The 25,399-nt window shown below is 34.9% G+C and overlaps 1 protein-coding gene across 4 annotated transcripts in view; it reads left to right on the top strand.

Annotated features, from left to right (window-relative positions):
- LOC110464951 (nuclear receptor ROR-beta-like) overlaps window positions 1-25,399 on the top strand; it is a 52,743-nt gene that overhangs the window by 4,830 nt on the left and 22,514 nt on the right. For 2 of the 4 annotated variants that reach the window (XM_021520446.1, XM_021520448.1), the window contains exon 2: window positions 24,420-24,541. In XM_021520446.1, the coding sequence (XP_021376121.1) occupies window positions 24,495-24,541 (47 nt within the window). In that variant the 5' untranslated portion in view covers window positions 24,420-24,494. Of the gene's footprint in view, window positions 1-7,667; window positions 8,663-14,881; window positions 15,019-24,419; window positions 24,542-25,399 lie in introns of those variants that run through there. The other 2 variants (XM_021520445.1, XM_021520447.1) reach the window with 2 other exon arrangements.

The following is a 25,399-nucleotide window of genomic DNA, read 5'->3' as shown; positions in this document are numbered from 1 at the left end:
ATGGTATGCAGTGTTCTTGTCAACTTAATTTTACAACAGCCTGTTCCTTTATGAATAGGGAAAATATAGCATTACATATTTGTATTGAAATAGGTAATATATTCCTCAGATTTTGATCATTTTGGGAAAATAAGGCACTTTTTAGCTAGGGAAAACATTGAAGTGGGATCATTGGCTGAACTAGTACTTTAAAAAAGAAAAAAAATCACCTCTTATACAAAAATTGCTGCAATAAAACAGTTTCCATATATACCAGCGGTAGATTGTAATGTGAAAATTGTGTTAAATTCTTTACCCAATTCCCACTGGGGAGGGAGTCACATTGTCTAGTTTTAATGGAAATGATAAATATGTGTTTCTTCATTATGGAAAAAAACCTTTAGGAAACATGGATTGGGGTGGGGGGTGGGGGGTCTGCTGCCTCCCCTGCAACACTTAAAGTTTGGTCTCTGTATAATCTGGGTGATATCTAGGTTTCAGTGTGACTAGAAATACCATTTGTTGGTACTTCCAAAGAACTGTTATCGTGTAAAGGGTACTGGGCTTATTATCAGGCATGGGCTTATTGCAGGATAAATATAGTATATTATTTCATGGCTGGGACAATTATGATATCATCATACCTTGTTTATGATATATAGTCATACCTGTATCATTTATCTGTGATCATGTTTTTATAACAGCCTGTTCCAGATTTATAAAATATAGCATTAATTTTATCGAAATTTTGGGAGGGGGGGGGGGGGGGGTCTTCATTTTAGCAAAATTAAACACCTTTTTGCTAGGGGAAGCAGAAGCAGCCTCATAGTATTTTGCTGTACTTTTATCAATAATATACAGGTCAGTAGAAATCCACTTGCCCAACCTACAGGGGTACCGGTATACACAACCAACTTGAGGTCCAGGCGATATGCTATACACACTTACCATGAGCATGCATGTTTTTGCTCCTTTCCAAGTAATATTGTCATTTTGAATGGATTTAATGCCCCAGACAAGTTCCTGTTTCGTGCCAACTTGTGTTGGGCTATTTTGAGATAAGTTTTACAACCCAGAGTTTACAGTAACATTGTATTGTGATACACATTGCACATTGATCAGATGCATACACATTTTGAATCTTTCACATTTATCTAGCAGATATGGTATATCCATCTACATGAAGATGTAAACAAATTTCTGCAAGATATACTATTTGAATGTTGCCCTTCTCTTCGCCAAACCCTGATAAGCTGCTTCAGTAAAGGTCAAAGCTTGGCTCATATCAACTTGAAGCAAAACAATTTCAAATCATAGAAATACACGAGATATCAGTATTATTGCCTACTTCCGGATGCACCTTTTAAACAGGCTAGCTAGCACAAGTTTTACAGCTGCGTTTGGAGATCCATGAATCAAAATGTGTATGTATTTTTGCATATATACTGTAAATATTAAAAACTTTCTCAATTTCCCTTTTTAAATTTACACAGCATATTTCCAATTAATTAGGCAAGTCCATGATATCGAAAATGCTTTCCAATTAGGTTGTCGCTGACCCAAATCCACACCATTTAAAAAAAAAAAATACCTCAGTTCAGACATCTGGCTTGTTTGTTGTACATTGTTTCCAAATCCTGAATGTCAAATGTAATGCTATTTTAAAAGTTTTACATACAGTCAATGGCAGTAGATCTAGTGCTGACCTTGAATTCACCTCTTGTCCTATATTTGTATATATCCACTGAATCAACCCAGTCTTAGTGACTGTAAAGTTACTATATAATATAGAAACACAAATTTGAAAAAATACACAGATGATCATCAAATTGGCAAATTTTAACTTGTTCAGCCCTTTTAATTTAAAATTGAAAAAAAGCTGATGGTGTGAGCTATCTGGATGTGAATTTAACATAAAGATGTATGTTGTGACTCGATCGTGTGATTTGATTGTTTATTTTACTTGTAAAAACTAAATATTTATCGTAATTCAAATGATTTTTGTCCGTGCTGAACTTTGAATGCTGTAATAAATATCAGTATGTTATTAGAGGACAATCCTTCTGAGTCCTGGGACATTCATATTTTGATTCCGATTAAATAATGTTATATCAAAATATTTTTGGTTGGAGTTTACCCTTCACACAGGTCATTAAAGCTGAGACAGTCTGAAAATGGTAGTTCTAGACGATATTTATGTTGGGTCCCAAGGCCGTAATAACAAAGTATATTGATTTCATAAAGAAATATAATGGTGGCATATTTCCTCCGCTATCTTTGTGGTGAGATATAGTTATGTCAACTTCAGTTAACAACAAGTTGACCTAGAGCCAAAACTAAGTCGACTTGTCACAATAACAGAGCATTTTTAGCGAGATAACAATGGTGTCTGGCGGTGATAATTTTCGTTTTCGTTACTAAGACATGAAAATGACATCTACTGCCACCAGTTAACGTGTCGGTGACTATATATGGTTCCACTGAGACATCCTAGCGATATCCCGATAGCATTATCAAATCTTCGGACCCTGTAACACTTGTGTTGGTTTCATTTGATGTAAATATAGCTTTAATGTGATTACTGTACAATGTCTTATTAATAGGTTTTTGTTTGAGGTAATGTTTTCATGTGACTTTGTGCTATCATGTTATAACCTGGTGTTGTGACCTAGTACTGTAAACCTTGATGTGGCATGGTGTGCACATGTCATTGTGTTACCAACTTACCAGGGTGTTAGTCTTTGTGTTACCAGGGTGTTAGTCTTTGTGTTGCCAGGGTGTTAGTCTTTGTGTTACCAGGGTGTTAGTCATTGTGCTACCAGGGTGGTAAATATATGTCATGGTATAACCAGGGTGTTAGTCATTGTGTAACCAGGGTGTTAGTCATTGTGTTACCAGGGTGTTACTCCTTGTGTTACCAGGGTGGTATATATATGTCATGGTGTTACCAGGGTGTTAGTCATTGTGTTTCCAGGGTGTTAGTCATTGTGTTACCAGGTTGGTATATATATATGTCATGGTGTTACCAGGATCATATGTCTTTGTGTAACCAGGGTGTTAGTCATTGTGTTACCAGGGTGGTATATATATATGTCATGGTGTTACCAGGGTGTTAGTCATTGTGTTACCAGGGTGTTAGTCATTGTGTTACCAGGGTGGTGTATATATACTGTATATGTCATGGTGTAACCAGGATCATATGTCTTGGTGTTACCAGGATGTAAGTCATTGTGTTACCAGGGTGATATATATGTCATTGTGTTACATATACCAGGGTGATAGTCTTTGTGTTACCTGGTGCTGATCACATAATCTTGGTTTGATATGTTGCTAGCTACATGTATCGTGTCTGGTGTCTTTGTGAATTTGTTTGACAGGACACTGTCATGCTGTGTGCATTAATTTAGTTAGCAACGTGTAGGTATACATAGGACCTGTTGAACACCATTATTGAGTGTATAGTGTCACCACGAGCTATTAATCATCGGTGTGTTTCAGCAGCTGTAGAGACACAGAGAATCCATAATGGATATATTAAGGCAAATACCAATTTGCAAATAATGGACAAGCTTGGCTTTAATCATGATCAAAGCATGATGTACACATGTTCTTAGAAAATCAATAGTTCAGAACCAGATTGGAGACGGTGAATTGTAAAAGAGTACAGAATATTTGTGGTCTACATGTGAGACATCTTGAGATTTATCACATTATTAGTAGTACTAACTTTGAATCCTGATGACACGGCTGATAATACCGGTATATATGTTAATATGTCCATAATTGTGGTACATATAAAATGTCCTATATATAATGGAAAAGAAGTGTCAATAATGGGCAGTATTTGATAGTATAGAGACAGGCTTACTTCAAAAGATCATTTTGTAGTAACACATATTTACACTTTCATAATCCATACAATGTTTTAGAGTTTATAATGGCCAGTTAATTAGTAGACTGACTGATTATTCGACTCCGAGTCCCAGAGATGCATTATTTTTAGTTTTCTTTATTTTGACTTATTTTTAACAATAGTCATCTATAATATAAAGCAAACTAAATCAAAATCTGTTCTTCCTTTATGAATTTCAATTTTGTAATGATGAGTGAATGTTGAATTTTATGCTTTTATTTTAGTTTGTAATTAATAGTATTAGCCTTCTAGCTATTGGAAAGACCCAATGCAGCCTTTGCATATGTTGCTGCATTGGGCAGATATTTTGCGATTTATCTTTGCAATTCATTTTCAAACCTCATGATCAGATAAATTTGAAGTAGAGATGTAATTAAATATTCTCAATCAAACTGAGAAACGATTGGCAACAACCATGAACTTTATTTCAAATTATGTCAAGGAATGGTTGAAATTTTTTTTTGGTCACTTTGAATATTCTAAAAATCAAGCAATATAAAAATTATCTTACAACTACGGTGTATTACTCAGCTGAAATTAGGTGTTTATAAGGATATAGGGCACTTGTAAACTTAAGCTTGAAGCCATGTAAGTAGCAGCTATGCGAAAATTGGGGCAATTTTTTTTAATTTTTTTTTTATAAGCTAAATCTGTAGGAAACCTATACAGGTATCAAACATGTAATAGTGTATAATGCTATATTTGGGGTACCAAAAGAACATCCCACACCTACACAATGTGTTTCCTCCTAACTGTAGTAATATATATATAGTGTAGTAGCCTTTTAACTCATTCACCCCTGAAGACACATTTGAACTCTTCTAATTGAAAGGCTGGAATAGTTGGTTATGATATTTCAGGGGTGAATGAGTTAAAGCATCAACTACCCTTAATGAGCCTTGAACTTTCCAAAAATCGTTGGAAGTGGTGGAGTTCAACTGAGGTCAATTCAGAGCACTCCAGGCCTAAGTATATGGTAATGCATGGTTACATTTTATGACTTGATACACTAACAGTACATGTGTACACCAGTTCTTCTTCCTATGGGCTAAAGAAAGTTAGATAACTCTTGTGGTTTTGTTGTGATTGTGTCAGATATGATTGAGGATTTAGCAGTGGCGAATTAGTTCTGTTTGTTTATCGACTGTGCTTATATACATTTACAGGTATTTGTATAAAAATGATTTTATCATTAAGCACTAAAACATTTAAATCCAGATATTAATTTGAAATATAAGCCTGTTGGATTACCTCCCTTTACTGCATGTTAAAGGTGATAACACTCAGAGTATTAAATTCACAGTTATTCCACTAGCCTGACGCCCACAGCTAGTAAATCTGATATCAGGGTAAGTGAAAGTTTACAATATTTCCTAGAAAGTATAGGCAGGGCTTTAACATTTTGAGTAGAATGTTTTTGAAATCTGCTTGTTAAAGGGGCTAGTTAGTCAAATAACAACCGGAAAAATCGAGTCGATACTGAATATATATATCTCTTAATGAAAGTTTCGTAGTTGATAATAACATGACCTGACGCCAATGTCCATGCAGTGTTGTCAGTTTCATCTTTTTGGAAAGCTTGTGATAAAAATAGCCATGACAGAAATAGCTCAAAATCCGGGCCTTTCAGTGATCATGAGAAGTAAACTTGTACAGCACTAGGCTGTTGACCGACAACACAGTGCCAGTTACGAGTCTGAGTTCACACATAACGCATTCTTGAATTTACACATTACATCGCAAGTAAGCACTATAAGTATCATAATATATACCACAAATAATATATTTCTGTTCATATTTGGATTGAATAAAAACGAACAGGTTTACTTAGAGCATGCACGCACTGAGAGGGTGCTGCAGAGAGAATTTCAAACGGCAGAATGAACGATATCAATAGATCTCTCGATCATTTGTAACGATGTAAGAGATTAAGATGATGTTGGAAGACAATTTTGATTCAGAATAAATGCATGTACTTGTATTCTAGATAGGCTAGGTGAATAAAGCGAGAAGTTACCTTCTCTCCTCGGCTGGAAAGACATTTTTGTTAGCTAGAAATTCACCGACAGCTGCCGCTAAAACGTACGACTGTACAGTTAAGGATTTCTCCATTACTGATAAAAAACACCAAGAAAGCATTGTCTCTTGTCAATTTCACGACATGAATTGTTCATAAGGAGTATCAAACTATGTATAATAATGAAAATGTTTGTGTCAACGTTATAAAAAAAAGTTACTTTGCAAAATTGTCCCTTTAATGGCCTTGTAATACTCCAAATATGAAATTGTAAACATTATAATATTGATTTGTGAAACTGACATCAGAGTTAATGTCATATAGCATTTCAACATTTCTTGATGTTGATAATCTTTGCCATATTTAGTCAATACTGAAAAGAGTGCATTACCGAATACCCCCATATCCACTAGTATATTGAGGTATATATCGCACAAGTAACTGGTTCTAAATAAACATTGTAATATACATTTCTTAATCATGATGGCCACAGCTAATTGTTATTATTCAGTATTGTATGTTTCAATATAGATACGATGGACAATGTAGTGGAATTAATACAAAAGTATTAACTTTGTACTAATTGGAAAATAAACCAGGCATGTCCAAGTATTATTTTCCAACAAAACCACGCACATGTAATATAATGCTCTTTCGAAAGCCATTGCAAATTAAACTAGTGAGGCGTGACTGCTGTCGCCTGCCTTGGCTGAACTGTCGTTGTCAAGTGATATTTGGTACACAAATTTATACATATAATGATTGTTGATTGGCTAATGACTTGGAAATTATGTCATCAACAATGATACTGTGGCTTGAAAGAGACATCATTTGGCAAATGTACATGTTTTAAATAATTGGATGATCTCTGCAGTTTCTTTGTCTCGCGGGCACTGATCAGAATTGATGTAGACACGAAAGGTTCCATTACGTTGACTTTTGGTAGAATAGATATAATCAACATATATTTGTATATTAGTGGAATGTATAACTCTGGGTTGGAAAAGTTGGAAAAATAATAAATTCCGGCCGAAGCAGCTTTTGTTTATTATTTTTATCTGATGTATACTCTATATATAAGTCCCACTATGATGCACATTTCAAATATAAATTCATGCATATTCATGAGTGTTAAAAATGTCCTTTAACCCTCTACCAAACCATTAGAGCCTCATTTACAACATTCCTGACAAGTCTAGCAACATCATAGTCACATTATCCATTTTTCTTGTGAACTATCCCCGAAAAATGAAAAGCATTTCTATGCTATTATTATGATAGCCTTTTCCACAAAACATTTTGATAGCCAGCGGCTATGAACTAGCTTTAAAGGGCGCTATATCTTATTTTGCAAGTCACTGCTTAAGTTAGAGAAAGTGACATATCGTTTTTGAAATAAATTAAGCATTAAATAACCCTGTGGGATGTGTTTACATACACATGACCTTACAAGTAATTATATCAATGTCAACTGTTTTATTTTACCTTGGTGACCAACGAATAAGTGTCCGACATTATAAACTTGTCAAGTAAAACCTCGTTGAGTGTGCTCACAGGTGCAGGGAACATCAAATCAATTTTGAAAATAAATATTTAGTTGTTTATTCAAATAATTTATGACATCCAGTAATTGTCTGCTTGCATTAATTCAAACACTTGAGAAAGTGTTATTAGCATTATTATGTAATAAATAAGGCAGGGCAAAGCTACAGAACATTAATTAGACTTATAGAAAAAAAGAAGCTACATATGCACAATGGAGGCAGCCTGTTAACCCTGGTATTGTTTAATTAATTGTATTAGCCATTAATTATATGGCAAATATGGTTAAGAAGTTTTTCGTTTTCGACTATTACTAAAATTTCAAATAACAAATTACCGAAAAATTACATTTCAATGATGTTTAAATATAATTCTGATGCCTTAACAATTGATGTCAAAACATATTGATTATTTGGTGATATTTGCAACAGTTAAGCAGTTTTAAACAATGACTCATCTGCACTTAAAATCGCTCGTTGACACTTGGAGGACTTCTAATATTGGATCATCTGATGTTAACTAATTCTTAACACTATAAGCGTTACTGCATAAACAAATGAAGGAAGTGTTGTGCGTTGTTATGCTTGTAACCTGTCCCAGTAGACTTTGATTACCTGCCAAGATATTCACATAGAATTACGAAACCGAAGCTTCACCATGCACGATGACGTAGGAAGTTCAAGGCTGCACTAGTGCATGCTTACTGAAAGCACTTGCTGTTCATGTAAATTGATGCACTCAACCTTACAGTACCCATGCTGCCATCGCTGTGAGAATCGGTTGCAAGGATTTTTGTTGTGTCCACACAATTGACGTTGGTTCAGTGAATATATACACTTATGTAGGTAGGTGTACAATACACATATCTATACACATGTGTGGTGTGTCTGCTGTACTTTATACACAGTGAGACCGGTACAGCTACAATCTGACCTAGTCAGGACCTGGAGTGCTTTGGGTTTCCAACATTGTAGACTTAAAAGCTACACTTTAACTAAATCTCTCTCTGGTGGAATGTCTATATGGTAAAAGGCCGAAAACTGTTTTATATAGCTGAAGAGTTCATGTGATTCACTGTATGATTTTTCATCCAGTCATGCTTCCCTCACATGGCTGCCGCAAACAGCTGATCTAGAGGATATAAATAACTCCATAGTGGAACAGCCCCAGCTGATCTGAAGGTCAGGTGATCCGTCTGTACCGATGATGAGGTAAGTTCGGCCCCGATTATTGACCCCAGTGTGTGTTCTACCTGAGACTATCGGTGCTTCATGTATATTTAATTTTAATGGTTGTTGTGAGAATTGAAGTATTATTTTCTATTGTTGTAGAAGCTTTAGCAGCTATGTGTCTAGGATATGTAACTGAAAATAGAACGAATTGATTAAAGACAGTTTTATTTCTGGTGGTGTAATGGGGCCAGTTATTATCCTTCCTTAGAGCTTCTGCTTGGGCTGTTCACAAGTGTCAGACACTTAAATTCTTTACAGAGGTAAAAATGAGTACAATACCGTGATAGCCTTCAGATAGTTTGTACCAGGTTTAAAAGAACCAGGATATTCCTGGGAGATACATACGGGATGTAATAAAATAGCATGTTGCATTTTGTGTGCGTTATACAGGTTTTGGCGTGCAACAGTTGAATCGAAAAGCGAGAACATGCACACAATTTTATGACCGTTACATTGATTATTACATGCAGTCTGAATAATGACTTTCTTCCTTGACTATAGGCAATATTGTAAATTGTCTTGTAATGGGATAGAGTCGGTAATGTACTTTTAGATGGCTGACGAAGACATTTGTAATGGTTCTTGGTAATTATATAGATTAATGTACATCCTGCATTAAACTTAATATGATATGAGTTGATTGTCTGGCAATGTTTTAGAATGTTTTAATTTGACAAAATGTATAGAACTCATCATTTGGGTGTATAATAATTACTGTGGCATGAAATGGCAGTAACATTAATTGTCAGTCATAGGATGATTATAATTATACTTCCCAGCATATTAATGCCATTTTATACAGCTATGTTTATCTGGTATACTCGGTGTTCTCTATCTGAACTTTTACTGTTGCACAGCATCTGCATGCCTTTCTCATTTATGGTCTTATTTTGGGGTTGCGGGTTCATGTTGTTTTTTGTACCATGTTTTCTCAGTTCTGTTTAAGTATTTGTATCGACTTTGAGTTGAGATATTGTCTAAATATTGTTGTGTTGTGATGATGTGGTACTTTTAATATTGTGCAGATGTACCACAGTGTTTGGTGTATCATAGAACGGATGACATGCACTTAAGTTATAGGCAGTCCAGGGTTACGTATAATTAAGATGAACACTATTTACTTAACATAGAAGTACAAAACACACATGTTTGATATAGTACTTACTGAACTACTAGATCTAAAGGATGTATTATACCGTAATTAACCAGGTGACGGCACCTGGTCGATCAAGGATGCATGTTGCGTAAGTCCCTAGCATCTACATTGTATAACTCCATTGATGCTTGTTATATATGGTGAACATTCCAGATATTTTCTTTCGGGGATTTTATAATTTCAGTAAGGTGTTGTTTTTTGTTACACAATTCAACATTTGCTATCAAAATGCCACGATATCGGCTTAGAAGACAAGTAATACAGCTTAAAAACCAAAAGAATGCCATACGGGACATGTTATTTGTTGATACCACTAGTGATCAAGGCAATATAATGATTTATTCATAAATGAGGAATAAACTTGTTTAGGACAGACGAATAGATACCTTTGTGTCCCTGTCATCCTGAGAAAATAGTCATAACGCATAGAGCTATATAATTTCTTCATTTGAATAAAATCAAATTTATAAAAAAATACCTGCTGCATTATTTATCAGAGATAGAAAACGAAATAATTTTTTTTTGTCTGAACCAATATTTGTTCAAAAACAAAATTGACTTGAGAAACTGTTTATTTGGCTATTAATACTGACAGCACGAGCCTCGATCCATTTCAGCAAAATATCCGTATGTTCTTAATAAAAAAATCTGCAGCTGAAAAGCATCAGTATTGCCAGTTCTATGTGTATTGATGTAGAAATTTTGGTTGTTGATAAAACATTTCATAATTGAGGCAAAATATATACTGAGTAAAGTTCATTTTACCTTACGTATCAGACGTGAAGTGCCAATTTAACATTCTGTCGGATACTTTGATTACGCACCCACATAAATTTGTGTGTGTATATATATAGACATGTGCTAATGTCATGTCATACATGTGTATACATGTAAACAGCTCTATTTAAAATCATGGTCCTGTATATCTAACATTGGGCAGTATTATATAGATACACGAAGTGTGCTGTAAGATACGATTATAACTCATTCACCCCTGAAGACACATTTGAACTCTTCCAATTCAATGTTTGGAATAGTTCATTATAAAATTTCAGGGGTGAATGAGTTATTAAGAGCTTACGGCTTGTACACTTCACTATTTTCAGTATTGGGGTATTCAAATACTGTTTCCCTAAATAAACCTCAAAATTGTTGTAAATTTCATTTAAAGACACAAATAATGCTAACAGGTTTTATAAGTATATGTGAATTTTTCCCACTGACAAATGTCTGAACATAATGCTGCGTTAAATTATTGTGATATGTCTTTCTTTATCGAGCATTTACTGCAGTTGTCCTTCGAGTCATGCACAACAGCTTTGTCAATGTCACAATAATATTTAAATGTGTCCTAGTTTGAAACCAGGCATCGTGCCATACATACAGTCTTTTGACACCTTGTGTGCGTTTTAAAGAAAGACACAAGGTCAGGGCCAAACTTAAGAAATGTTTTGTCGTAAAGAAAAATAACCAATTGTTGTTTTTGGACGTCATAGATTGACAGATTATACGTAAGCTGTACATGTACATGTTATGCCAGTGAATACCCTGGCATGAGTAGTTGTACGGGTCTTAGATAGAAATTATAGTTTAGACATTAGTGGGACATAATTAGCCGTCCTTCCATACAGCTTTCATGAACTTGATACCAAGAGATTATACACTCGCCTTGTAGCTGTAATGGGTGTAAATGTATACAAAGTCCTGTGCATATGAAGATCTTGGTAAAACCAAGCATGTTAAACCAAGCACGTGTCATTAGTATATAACTCATGGGGATACGTAGTTAGCTCTGAACTTTGGTCTATATCTGAAGTATTTTCAAGGCCATGTTGAAAACTCGTCATTAACATAATTTATGAAAACTTTCAAAGACAAAAATATAAAATGTACAAACTGAATGTATAAATGGAGGGCTTTTTTCCCATTTAATTTTCAAATAATTATCCATATTATCCAATGATACCTGTGCTGTATATGTGTTCATTATCATGTATTCATCTATTTAGCTATTAAAGATTATTATAAAATTGTAGCAGACATTTCATCAATTTATGTTCTGATCGACTAGCAAAAAAGTCACAAATAAATCTGGATAATTTGTATCAGTTTATAGTATATATTTAGAAAAAATAAATTAAATGGGTTGAAATGGATAATGATAAGCCTGCTGCCTTGTTCTTAATGTGTTTAACTCATTATCATAAATGCATGTAGGATTGGTGTGCAATTGAATTTAAAAAATGAAATTTGATTTTGTACATTATCATTAACTTCACATGTGAGATTTTGATGATCTATATAATTATGATTGTTCATGGAGACGGATCAATACACAAGATAACTGCATTTATATTCTTACCAACATTATCATACTGCTGACTGTATATTGATACAGTTTGTCGAATCAGACAAATAAGTTGGGCAGTCAGTGGCCTTGCTAGAGTGTAAATTGTGTGGGAGGCAGGTTTGAGGACTGAAGGCTTACTGTGACCAACGGAGACCAAAAAAAAAACCATGTTTAGCATCGTGAGAACTTGTTGTTGAGGTTTCTGTACAAGGAAGTACAGTAAATTCAATTAAAAGACGACTGAGGTAGCTTGTTCAGCTTGCTCTCTCTCTCTATATATATATTTATATTGTGTGTAATAACATTATAATAAATGGATCTTTCTGAAAGAAATCTAAATCTGCTGTGATTTGGTCCTTAGATCCTCTGGCCCTGACACCAGACTTCGATATTTTGACAGATAGATGTCTGGTGTTAGGGCCAGAGGAAACTTTGGCTACAGTCAACTGTACATTATGCCTGTACTGAGGTTGACAGTGCTGTGCAGTGCCACTATAAGTAATGCATAATGAATAATGCATATATTCTTTGCCCCATATATATTGTGTGTAATATGTATTGAAGTGTGACAGAAATAACTTACTGATGTGTCAACAAGTCGGTGTGCCTGTTTCTGATATACGTACATGTGTGTGCCTGTTTCTGATTTACGTACATGTGTGTACATATGTACACATCGGCAACAAATCAGCTGATTTAGTATTTATTGTGAAACTAAACTTTATATTTATCACAGGACCATAGTGTTGTTCTAACAAAGAGACAACATATTGATATTTGTGTCCTATTTCTGATGTATTATATAAAAACACCCATTAATTGTGACATCAGATTTAAAAATAAACATGAGGTCATATGACATTGATGACACTTTGAAGACATTTTACATGGAGTCGGTAAATCGAATGATAGGTTGAAGTGTTTAAGCTGGTTGAATGGGGGGTGTATGTTTTATTTCTGATGACAATAAATATATTGAACAAAAACAAAAGTGCTGTAGAGCAGATTATCCGTTGATGCAATAACAAATGTAATCTTTCCGAATAAAACTTGCTAAGAAACCATTTATCTATCATGTTGGTAAAATAGTAAAAATATGAAGTAACATTATATATTATTTGAGAAAAACTGACACTAAATAAAGCAGCCCTCCTGAACATCATGTACCCAACCTTTGTGTCCTAATTGGATCAAATACGATAATTATAATTAAAGTTAGGTAATTCAGGGGAGATAACTTGCAAAAGTCACTAGAGTTGTATGCAAGGTAGTGTGTACATCAAGGCATTGTACTTAATTGCTGGGTCAGACCTAATTGATGTTCACTGGTGACCCCCGTGGCCTGAGAACACGTCAATGCATACTAATGACTGTGGTTATGACACAACTGATAATGGATTTCATCACTGTGATTTGGTCCTTAACATCAAACTGCCATCACAGATTCAGGATTCGAAGGGAAATTCATTATAAAACAAAGTATGCAAAACACAGTGTCTCGGCGCTTAGATTAGCTTTTAAAAGAACCGTTTTACCAGATACTAAATGTTTCCGCTGTATTGATTAAGGCACAGTTTCAGTTTATAGTGAAGCCATTTCGCTCAATCAATAATCTTTTATGGTGCTGCTGCTAACATCTGTAAATAAACTTTTATCTCGAAGATTGCACTATAATGGGGAGCGCAGATTTAATGTACATGGACTTGTTAGGTTTCAACACTAACATGAAACGTGAAAAATGGATTTGTGTGGCGGGGCCAGAGATTGCTTTGACAAGGGAATGGACATTGATCAGTCATTATGCAGAGTAATGACGTCAATATGTGCTTGTATTATGGGGTAATCATCTCAGTTATAGCCTCCTTATCAATACAAGCTCCATCTTATTTCCTCCGCTCAAGTGTTGCGTTGGTTGCAGACGCAAGCTTCCTTGTCTGAACTATTGAACAGCAAACTTGATACACCTGTCATCTCATAAATTATAAATACATCAATGTCAAAAGAAAGAAAAAAATGTAATTTTGTCCTCTTTTTTTGCTGACGTCAGCAATTCTTCACTGTGTATAAAAATAGATATAATGGATATAAATATTCCGGAACATGCCTCAAGTCTTTCACTGAATGTCCATTCCCATTGTATCCTGCATTAATCCACATTTGTTCAATTAAATCTTTTGCTTCATTTTTGTCCAATTTTGATGGGTCTACTCAGTGAAAAAAATTGAAGTTTTATTGCAACACAAACAAGTCATTAGTTCTGGTTGCTAGGATTTTACAAATTTATTTTTGAAATATCCTGCAATGAAGACTTTTCTTCTCAAAAAACAAGGATTGATCCCAGGCTTTGTATCGGTGTTCAGCAGCTGGTCAGCAGTGAGTGAGCTGTTTGAGTTTCACAACAGAATGAACTTTTAGTGGTATAATATACATGTACCAGCTGCTGGTTGATACATGGTCTGGTAATTAATGTAAGCAAGATTGTAACCTAAGATCAATGAAGGAGTTAAATGGAGTTGATAAGGTAATGTGACATGTTTTGCAATGTAATGCATGTGCAATGAGCCTGCAGTCGGGTGTTGATAGATATGTCTTCCAAACAATATGTATAGACATGTTGACAGCTAGCTGACAAGTAACCTTGACTTTCGGAAAGTACAGATATGGTGAAATGTCAGGGTCGTCTTGGGTCTGGTTTTCTTGAATCTCCTAGACTTAAAGTCTATGCTGAAGGCTGTCCTACACTACATTGTACTAGCTAGTAGTCCAGATGTTTGTGGATATCGGCTGGGAATGGGAAGTGGATATTTTGAAATTGATTCAGAAATTAAGGTAACTGGATCTGTAATTATATTTACATCACAAATTAGCCATATATACCAGCTCTATGATTTGAGAGATTTTATGATAATTATGGTTAAAGTCGAAGATTAAACCATACCAAGGAGAATTTAAATTTAATATTAGGGACACAACACAAGTAATTAATCACAAGACATCGATGATGCACTTTTTAGGCAGACTTAATAGTTACTGAATATCGCGAAGTTTTTGCTGCAGTGTAACTTTCGCCTTTTCTCACCCTCCCATGAGGGCGATTTATCATGACAGGGAATATTTGTACACAACATCCAATGCATAGAAATTCCATGTGAAAGACAAAATAAACACTAGGCGAACATTTATTTTATCGGCAAAGGGCGAATATTTGACTGGGGGAACGTTTCCAGGTGTACAGTATATTTTTCAGCACCTTTTGCGAATCAGAACTTGGAGTCTAGATCTGGACTAATTATCGTATTGTATTGCACAGAAGATGAACTGTTGTTTAAGGATATAATACTATTGCGATTCAAAGAATGTTCTAATTATTCTCTACTTCGGTTTGGTGTCAAATTTCTCCGAGGCAACTTGGTGAAGGTAAATACGTTTCATGTGTGAAGCATGGATGCAAATTAAAAACAGATTTAAAAAGTTTGAATCCAAGGAATGTTCATTTGTTCAAAAGAAGACTGTATCCACATGTACAGTTGATGGGACTGCTCAAGAGTGCGATTCACTCATTCATCCCTAAAACTTCATAATGAACTATTCCAACCTTTGAATTGGAGGAGTTCAAATGTGTCATCAGGGGACGTGAATCAGTTAAAGAGCCTTCTCAAAGAAATGTCATATTCCTTCCGTAGTGAAGTAATTCTCCGCATGGTCACATTATCCCAACAAGGATGTATTGTCGGAATCTGACCGATCAGTTTATCTTGTATCATTTGACCCTTTCAAATTATGAAATATACTTTTGTGATTGAGCGGCTTTAAAATGTTTTCAGGCTAGTGACAAATAGTATTTTGAAGTATTGATTAGTTTTAAAACCAGTACACATGTCCTCACAAGGTTTGTTACAGTTTTAAATGCCTATTAATTTCTTTAGGTAGAAAATAAAATTTCATATACATGGTGAGTCAACCTCACTCAGGCGTAAGATATTATTTACCTGTATACGTAGCAGGCAGTGTATGTATCCAGGTCAAGGTAAAAGAGCTTTAACGTGTTTAGTCTTATCCATATACACAATATCAGGTGTTTATGATCAGAGTCTAGTATTAAGTGTAGCGTACCATGCTTAGATGGAAAATTTCACTGTCACTGACAAGCATAAAATTTCAATTTAATTGAAAAATAATGTTTTACATTAGCTTGTTTAAAAGGATATGATCGTTGTTGTAGTTAAAAAAAATAAAAATCTTGAAGTAAAGGATATAAAGATTTACATAATAAATGTAAATACATATATGTGTTGTTCTGGCATCAGAAGAAAGGTTTTGGATGTCACAACACCTTAATAAACTCACCAAATCTGGTACAATATAAAATGATGTATTAGGTTAGGTTCAGTTAAAAATTAATTGATACTGAAAGGGTTTTGTATAGATCTTAGTCTGAACTGCCATGTAACCTTGTAAATGATATATGTGTTTAACTTTTTATTATTAACAAAGAAAAGATTGTTTTAAATCTTATTCGTAGGAAACACCTTAATTTTAATTGTCAGTGTTAAAACAAATTTATATGTAAAGTAAGTAAATTTAATAATCATTAATTAAACTGAACAACATGTTATTATACCTATACATATATATGTATGTATTAAAGTTCCCCTGAATAGCATTATGTTACTTTGTTGTGTAATTTATAGCCTTAAACTAATTGCCATACAGCAAGTGATATGGTAATAAGTGTTATACATCATACATTGATATTTAATTTTTCGCCCAACACTAACAGATAGGCTGTTCTATCATCCAACACTAACGCTATTATCCAACTTAAACACTAACAGCAGATACGCTGTTCCTATCATCCAACACTAACAGTAGATATGCTGTTTCTATTATCCAACACTAACAGTAGATACGCTGTTGTTATCATCCAACACTAACAGTAGATACGCTGTTCCTATCCTCCAACACTAACAGTAGATATGCTGTTGCTAGTATCCAACACTAACAGTAGATAGGCTGTTGCTATCATCCAACACTAACAGTACATTGATATTTAATTTTTCGCCCAACACTAACAGATACGCTGTTCTATCATCCAACACTAACGCTATTCTCCAACTTAATCACTAACAGTAGATACGCTGTTCCTATCATCCAACACTAACAGTAGATATGCTGTTCCTATCATCCAACACTAACGCTATCATCCAACACTAACAGTAGATATGATGTTGCTATCATCCAACACTAACAGTAGAGACGCTGTTGCTATCATCCAACACTAACAGTAGAAACGCTGTTGCTATCATCCAACACTAACAGTACATTGATATTTAATTTTTCGCCCAACACTAACAGATAGGCTGTTCTAGCATCCAACACTAACGCTATTATCCAACTTAAACACTAACAGCAGATACGCTGTTCCTATCATCCAACACTAACAGTAGATATACTGTTGCTATCATCCAACACTAACAGTAGAAACGCTGTTGCTATCATCCAACACTAACAGTAGATGCGCTGTTGCTATCATCCAACACTAACAGTAGATATGCTGTTGCTATCATCCAACACTAACAGTAGATACGTTGTTGCTATCATCCAACACTAACAGTAGATATGCTGTTGCTATTATCCAACACTAACAGTAGATAGGCTGTTGCTATCATCCAACACTAACAGTAGATACGCTGTTGCTATTATCCAACACTAACAGTAGATACGCTGTTGCTATCATCCAACACTAACGCTATTATCCAACACTTACAGTAGACTATATAGCTAATAAGGATTATAATATGTCGAGATTTCCTAACAAATGAGTGTTTGGGTTATCATAGTAATTGGTTAATGTCCATTTAACTAGTTGCTGTTCTTTGCTAATTGTATAAAGGCATAAGGTTTACCTGTATAAGTGTCTTTCTTCAGTTTGAAATTAACTAACAAGAGTTAATTAACCTGATTCCAATCAAATTACTATCAGGTTAGGGAATCTGTTGATCAATTATTAAAAATTCGTAGTATAGTACGTGAATCCGGATTCAGTGTAGCCATTTTCTGTACAGTAAATTTTTACAACCAGCAGAGCTCTTTGAAGTTTGGGATGCTACTTTGATGTTGGTGTACATGTCCCTCAGGTATTATAGCATGTATAGTTTGGAACCAATGAATCTAGATTTGCTGCAAGTCTAGGCCTGAAAGTAGTATTTTACATACATGTTTGTTTCCAGTTTGTCCTTGGGAAGAAATCTCGTTAAATGCATGATGATGTCACTTGTATGATACAACTTCATCTTAAGCATGACGTTGCATAGCCTTAACTCATTCACCCCTGAAGTCACATTTCAACTCCTCCAATACAAAGGTTAGAATAGTCCATTATGAAATTTCAGGGGTGAATGAGTTAATTCTTGTGTACTATTCTAACCAATGAAAATGCTTTTGAATAGCCGTCATATACCACATGTGGTATCTATAATTAAACATGTTCTTCTCCGTATGCAGTGGTGGGAGCGGTGAAACACGTGATGGGAAATAATCTTTATGTGAATAAGCTTTATGTGCTAAATACTTTGATAGTGTCACCAGCTGTACAGGTTTGATTTTAATATCTTGTTTAGAGGTGACATTCCAGGCATTTAACATAATCTGTAATAAGAGGCCTTGAACTTGGTACCGGCGTGTCGACCCTAACCATGCAGTGAACATTAGCCTTGACCTCACTATTACTTGATACCGGCGTGTTGATCCTAACCATGCAGTGATCATTAGCCTTGACCTCACTATTACTTGATACTGCGCCTTACTGATAATACAGCAGTTCAATGTCCCCAGATAATATTAATGATGTGGCAATTTGGCACCTGTGTGTAAAAACAATCGGTATCACCAAGTTGTTTTATCCTGGCTTTAATCAGCTCAGTGACTCTATATATGTATACCTGTTAGTAGTATGAAGTTAAATGCTGAACATTACTGAATTTTAACCTGAACAATCTTTATAGTAAATACACTTCATATATTTGAAATACACTAGTATTGGGAGACTACCTGAGTCGGTGAACAAGCATTTCCTGATTGTTATCACCTACTGTTGTCTGATACCATGCAGTAGTCGGTAAACACAATTACGATAGGTATCACTTTTATTATTATCTTTGATTATTTTCAATATATTTAAATGTATAATTTAAATTTCAACTGTGTATCTCTCTGGTCAGCAACACATACCTGCACTAGCTATTACAAGGAGGCAATGCATGTGCACCAGCATATGCTTCCTGATCAGTTGGCCTGCATGTGCACATATAGGATGTTTAACCCTATAAACCAAACCAATGGTGGACAACCTTAATTTGCTACGTTTATTCAATGTATACACTTTGCATGTGTAAATAATTGTATTATTTAGGCTATGTTTCCCTAGTTTGCAGGCACTGATGTAGACACAAAAACTGTTTGTATATGGAAAACTATATGGTGGAATATATATATATGGGACAAAAATATAGAAAAATAATAAACTATATAGACTATATGTTTTCCCTAATTTTTCACACCTTTTACAGTGTTCTGCCATGAAACTTTCACATATGTTAAAAATAACACAAGACAGGTAAAAAAGGACATGTTGATCAATATAGATAACTACAAAAAAGGGCTACATGCTACATATGAAATACAATAAAAACCTGAGGGCGTCCTGCTGTGCATGTCTGTTAGCTAGCTCACATATGCATGCACAACCTATATTAGAACTCCCATCACAGGTAGCTTGAACCAGACCCACCCACGGTTACCGTGTTCAGGTACCTAACTTGTACTTGTAGAATGTGACTCCAACACCTGTCGGATTTGTTACCTGTGTACGATACCTGCCTTATGACACTAGGTAGTTCTCACTACCATGACAATATGTGTAGTATGATACCGCGACTCTGTCACGCTCTAGTTGCTTCTTTAATTGACTGCCGCCCTTGTCACATGACGTGGCCACGCTGGTTTGTCAGTCGACCATATTTACAGTTTGGGGACACCAAGGTGAATGCTAGCCACACTAATTACAATTTCCGTCACGGTAGATTGGGAAAAACAATCTGATTATAAAAGTAGATCCGAAAAGTCCAGTAGGATATTCTCCAGCGTAAGGTCTGTGTTTGATCAGATTGGGAAAACACTGCTTTTTGTTGTAAACAGTTGCATCTGATGCCTCAACTCTTGTATTGTAAAGATGTTTAAAGAGGACATGATCACGATGACTTGGTGTATATAAATAGCACTAAGTGACATGTACGTACCATCTATTTTAGTGAGGAGGAGTTACAGGCAGATTTATAATAATGATCTGATTATACACTCAATTCATGCAAGTAATACCTGTATGAGGTAATATTGTGTGTAGTTGAATGTGTGAATATGTAGATTTTAACCCAACAGCAATACTACAATATGACATGCATTGAGTAGAGAACTAGAATATAAGATATTTATGATAGGAATTGTGTACAAGTTAATTTTTCTTTTCTTTTTTAAAATAAACTAAAGCAAATTTGGTTCAAATGTCAGTTTTCCTCGTACAAAGATGGAAGTATGAAAATAATTAATGTGCTAATAGTTCTTTGGAGATTGTCTGAAAAATTTGGTCTGGCCAATACCTCCAGTCTGAGATTTAGAGATATGTAAGGCGTTAGGACCAATTGTTTCTAATTTGGTGGTGATTGCCCTCTGTGTGACTTCATCATTGGGAAACCTATGTGAGAGACGTAATTGTGACCAGTCAGTGACCGCTAACCCCTGGCAGACCTCCATCCTATTATTATACTTACTGTGCATCGTACAATACCCTATAGCCAGGAGGATTTAGTACGAAATAGAAACCTCTCAAGTTATCATATACACAATGTAACCATTTACGTCATAATTCAATATATATGCATACATTGATAATCTGTCAACACCATCTGTATTGCATATGTTTAGAATCGAGTTCTACAGTTGTTTCTGCCAGTATATTTGGGGTGGAAGTTTATGATCCTATAATTACCAATGTGTATGTGATGAGACATTATTCTTCCTACATGTATTTTGTGGATTCTGAGGAGCTGCGGAACGTCAGATGAAGAATTTTCTGTCAGGTCATTATATATGATGTACAACTTTTATTGTGACTTTCTTTCAATTTACAAACTACTGTTAATTATTAATGATTATAATTTGTACTGTGTGGTCAATTTAATTAGGAGTTTCGAAGGATTTCATGTCATGATGGCCACAAAAGCTTTGATTACAATAATGGTAGTGTTAATGGTACATTGTATATAGGTAAGCAGACTTACCCATACAGTTATAGTAACGGTAATTGATATAGCTTTAGAGTATTGGAGACATTGGAGACTGCAGACCCTCAGACAGTTGAGATTATCATTTATCAGTTAAGGTGTAAAACATTTTTACAGGAATGTTATAGACTTAGTAAAAATGAACGAAGTTGTAAGTGATGTCTGTTAGACACCTTGGCCGAGTGGTTTCACTAGCCCTCCACCACTTAGCCATGGTCAGTCACTAGCCCGCCACCACTCGGCCGATGGTTTAAGGCATTTATTGGGTAGTCACCTGGTACTGGCTGCAGGTTGCTGCTTTTTCTCTGGGTACTCAAGTTTCCTCCACCGCCACACCTGGCTTGTCCTTTAATCATAATAGCTGTTAAAACCAAAACCAATAGTGTCTTCTGCCTAGAGGATATCGTAGATCCAAAGTTGATCTGTTGCCTTGGTCCCATTGCAACACTAGCGTGGATCTTCGCCTTTTGTTTCTCTCTTCCTGAATTTTTCTGCGATGTGTCCGCTAGGTACCCGTTTTCACATGATCCTAGCTCAGGTGTGAGGATGTTTTACAACATACTAACTATCGCCATGTGTATCAGTGCAGGAAAGGCATGCAAGCACTCCTATTCTCTCAAAGCTGACAAACGTCAATAAATATTGTCTATAGAAGCTATGGGTTATGGGGAACTTAAACCCTTCCCTCACAGTCTGCAGACAGAAATATCGTAGTATTGTCTATTCAGAATGCTGCTCCCCAAAATTATTACATCCTGTGTGGAATATAAGTGCTCAATAAATCTTACAAGCTTTCTCCAATCCCTGGTTGATAATTCAAGTATATATATATACTCACTTGAGGCATTTATCACAAATCATTCAACAGAGTTGCAGCTGCTGTATATAGCAGCACTAATGGAATTTAGCAGGGGGGGGGGGGGGGGGAATAAATTAAAAGTTTAAAATCAATTTTATATATAATCTCAGTTGGTATACAGAAAAGCATGAAAATGTTAAAGGTGTCACCAAGAGCTGTCATTATTATTGGCTTTAAAAAACTAGATTATCAAAACAGATTCCCTGATGATCTAAGAATAGAAAAGTAAAAAAAAGGTAAGGATTGTTAAAAACTTAATTTTCAAAATTTTGGTTTCACCTGTATTTTAGTTTTTGAGTTGATCCGATTCATGGAAAATACGAAACGCACAAAGTTAAAATTTGTTATACTACAGTACTTCAGTGCAACCTTTGTAAACAAAATCCTTTATAACCTTAAAACCTCCAGAAACTGTAAACCTTCAGCCCAAGTTTTTTGGATTCTGATTAGTTATGCTGTATTCAATCTGTATACGAGAGTGTTAAGTCATGTGTAAAGCTGCATGGTAAATCGTCTCCTATGTACGACGTACAGGCCGCAGATTGAAAATAAACATTTAGTATTTTTGAAAACCTTATTGGGTGTCAGGGAAACAGTAAATAATGCCACGGTGTATTTAGAACTTGTTTGTTATCCTTTGCATATACAGCATGATTGCTATTGTTAACCCATTGACCCCTGAAAACACATTTGAACCCTTCCATTTCAAAGGTTGGAATAGTTTATTATGAAATTTCAGGGGTGAATGAGTTAAGTACTGGCTGCAAATATTTAAAGACTGGTAACTGTATTTTGAGGGCCTGTTATGATGAACTTTTAAGAGTTTTATAAAAGGAAACCAAATTATAAAGCAAATTGGGTTTATCATCGGAGATGTGATTTGTGTATGTTGGGTTTTGGAGATATGTGGTTGGCACAATGTGTACCAATTGAGAAATATTTTTTATTATTATACAACCTATAAAGGTTACTTTTATTCAGCAAATGAGAATCATGTTCAAGACATCTTCTATCTTCTTATGTTTGTTGTATAAACACATTGTTGACCGTTTTGATCTACAATGGTATTTTGCAAACTGCTATTTAGAAAATATAAATGTGTTCTTGCGAAATATAGATTGCAATGCAAGCACATAACCTTAATATAGAGACAGATAGATATTATGCAGTGCCTCGAAACCAGAGATTGTGTACTTTATGTGATCTTGGAAATGTCCAGGATGAGTTTCATTTCTAGAATTAAGATTATCTTATATCAAGCCATATTATCGTATTCGTCCTTCGGTGTTTAAGTAGAGCTAGAGTTACTGTCTAGCAAAACTTTAAAACTGATTAGAAATTTAAGTAAGTACTTGATTCAAGAAACTGTTGAGAGAAGTGGCAATATTATGAATATATGTGTATAAGCTGTATCAAAGTCTTGCTGTAAGCGTCTTGTTACGGTATAATGTGATTGAGATCTATGTCCTTTACTTAACAAAGAGTTATAATCTCATTTCATTATGTAATATATAGTAATCGTTCTACCTTCATGTTGAGGTTGTATGATTGACTTTGAAGTTTTGTTATTTCCTAAAAATTTGGCTAGCTAAAGGCTTATTTGTATAATTTCATAAACAATTAAATTATGCTTCATAAGAGTCTCCTAAGTAACCTTAGGAAAAGCTTTAGATTTTTCCCAACTTATAAATATTTCATGAATTTGTGATTATTATGTGTTATATTTCATGAATTTGTGATTATTATGTGTTGAATTAAATCTATTGTATATGTCCTCCGCCATTGTACAAGATGTTTGTGAAGTATTGATCAATAGGTATATTTTTATATGCCTATATGCAATGTGCATTTGGTAATAAATTGAATTGAATGGTTGCCTTTTGTTTAGATAAGTTTCACAGTAAGAAGGCAACATCCATAAGAAGGCAGTATCCATAATAGCTAGGCCTCTAATAGTGGTGCTATTTATAATGTTATATAAACTAGATGATTAATAAGCCCTGTATGATAATGGTGTCATTTTGTACTTACAGGTATATATAATGATGACAATCACATAGAATGGACATATTGTAACACCTCACCCTGTTTCTGTGTAAACTATCTGTATGAAGGACACTGCTATTTACAAGACTATTATGCAGACTGCGGAACAGTGAGTACCAAAACTATTTAAATTAATTTATTTTGTCTTAGTATGGTCAGGCAGACATTGGTTCGTTAACCCTTTCAACCAGATAAATGAATGGTAGAGTCTACTAAAGTTAAATAAGGGTGAGAGGGTTAACTTGGATCATATTCTGTTGAACTTTAATCGTCTGCAGTAAATTGTCCGTAAAACTCCATCTTAACTAACAGGCAGATTTTATTTTAACTTCACTTCAATGATCAGTATATTATGTAGTTGTGCATCGGCATTTTAATTTCAGATTTCAGCACTTTTTTTAGGGGAGTAACAACCCTTTATGTGAAATAACTTGTCTGGAAAACTTGCTCTACCGATGAAACTTGGCCTATGTGTAAAGAGTTAAAATATCTCGAAAAAGTTCCCACTTTAGTAGTAAGTTAATAGTTGACCCCAAGGTCACTAAATGATGTAGTTTTTGCGGGGGGGGGTTATTAGTTATCCTCGGTATGAAAGTTCTAGTTTTGTTCTAACAATTATCTTTTGGAATTTCCACTTTAAGGTTTTTGTTTTATTACATGGTTCAAGATATCGGTTGCCAAAGTAGCCATTGACTATTTTCGTTTATAAGTGGCAACTGAAAATAGGATTATCTCTACTACACTTGATACTGGTTGTCAGTACGAGAATACCTAAGAAGAAGCAAGGGTTGAAATTAACTTTTTTTGTCACTAACAAACCTTTGCTAGTGCCTGGAAATATCTACTGGCAAAATTGAATCACAAGCTAATAGAATATATACATTTGATTGTAACTCCTCCGTGCAGACATGTATTTTTTGTTTACATTTGTCTGTGACGATGACTTGGGAGATCACTCACTAAAAGT

Source organism: Mizuhopecten yessoensis, unplaced genomic scaffold (assembly GCF_002113885.1).
Source record: "Mizuhopecten yessoensis strain PY_sf001 unplaced genomic scaffold, ASM211388v2 scaffold11043, whole genome shotgun sequence".
NCBI classification, from domain to species: domain Eukaryota; kingdom Metazoa; phylum Mollusca; class Bivalvia; order Pectinida; family Pectinidae; genus Mizuhopecten; species Mizuhopecten yessoensis.
Note: the sequence above shows the minus strand (reverse complement) of the source record. Positions and strands in the feature narration are given on the sequence as shown.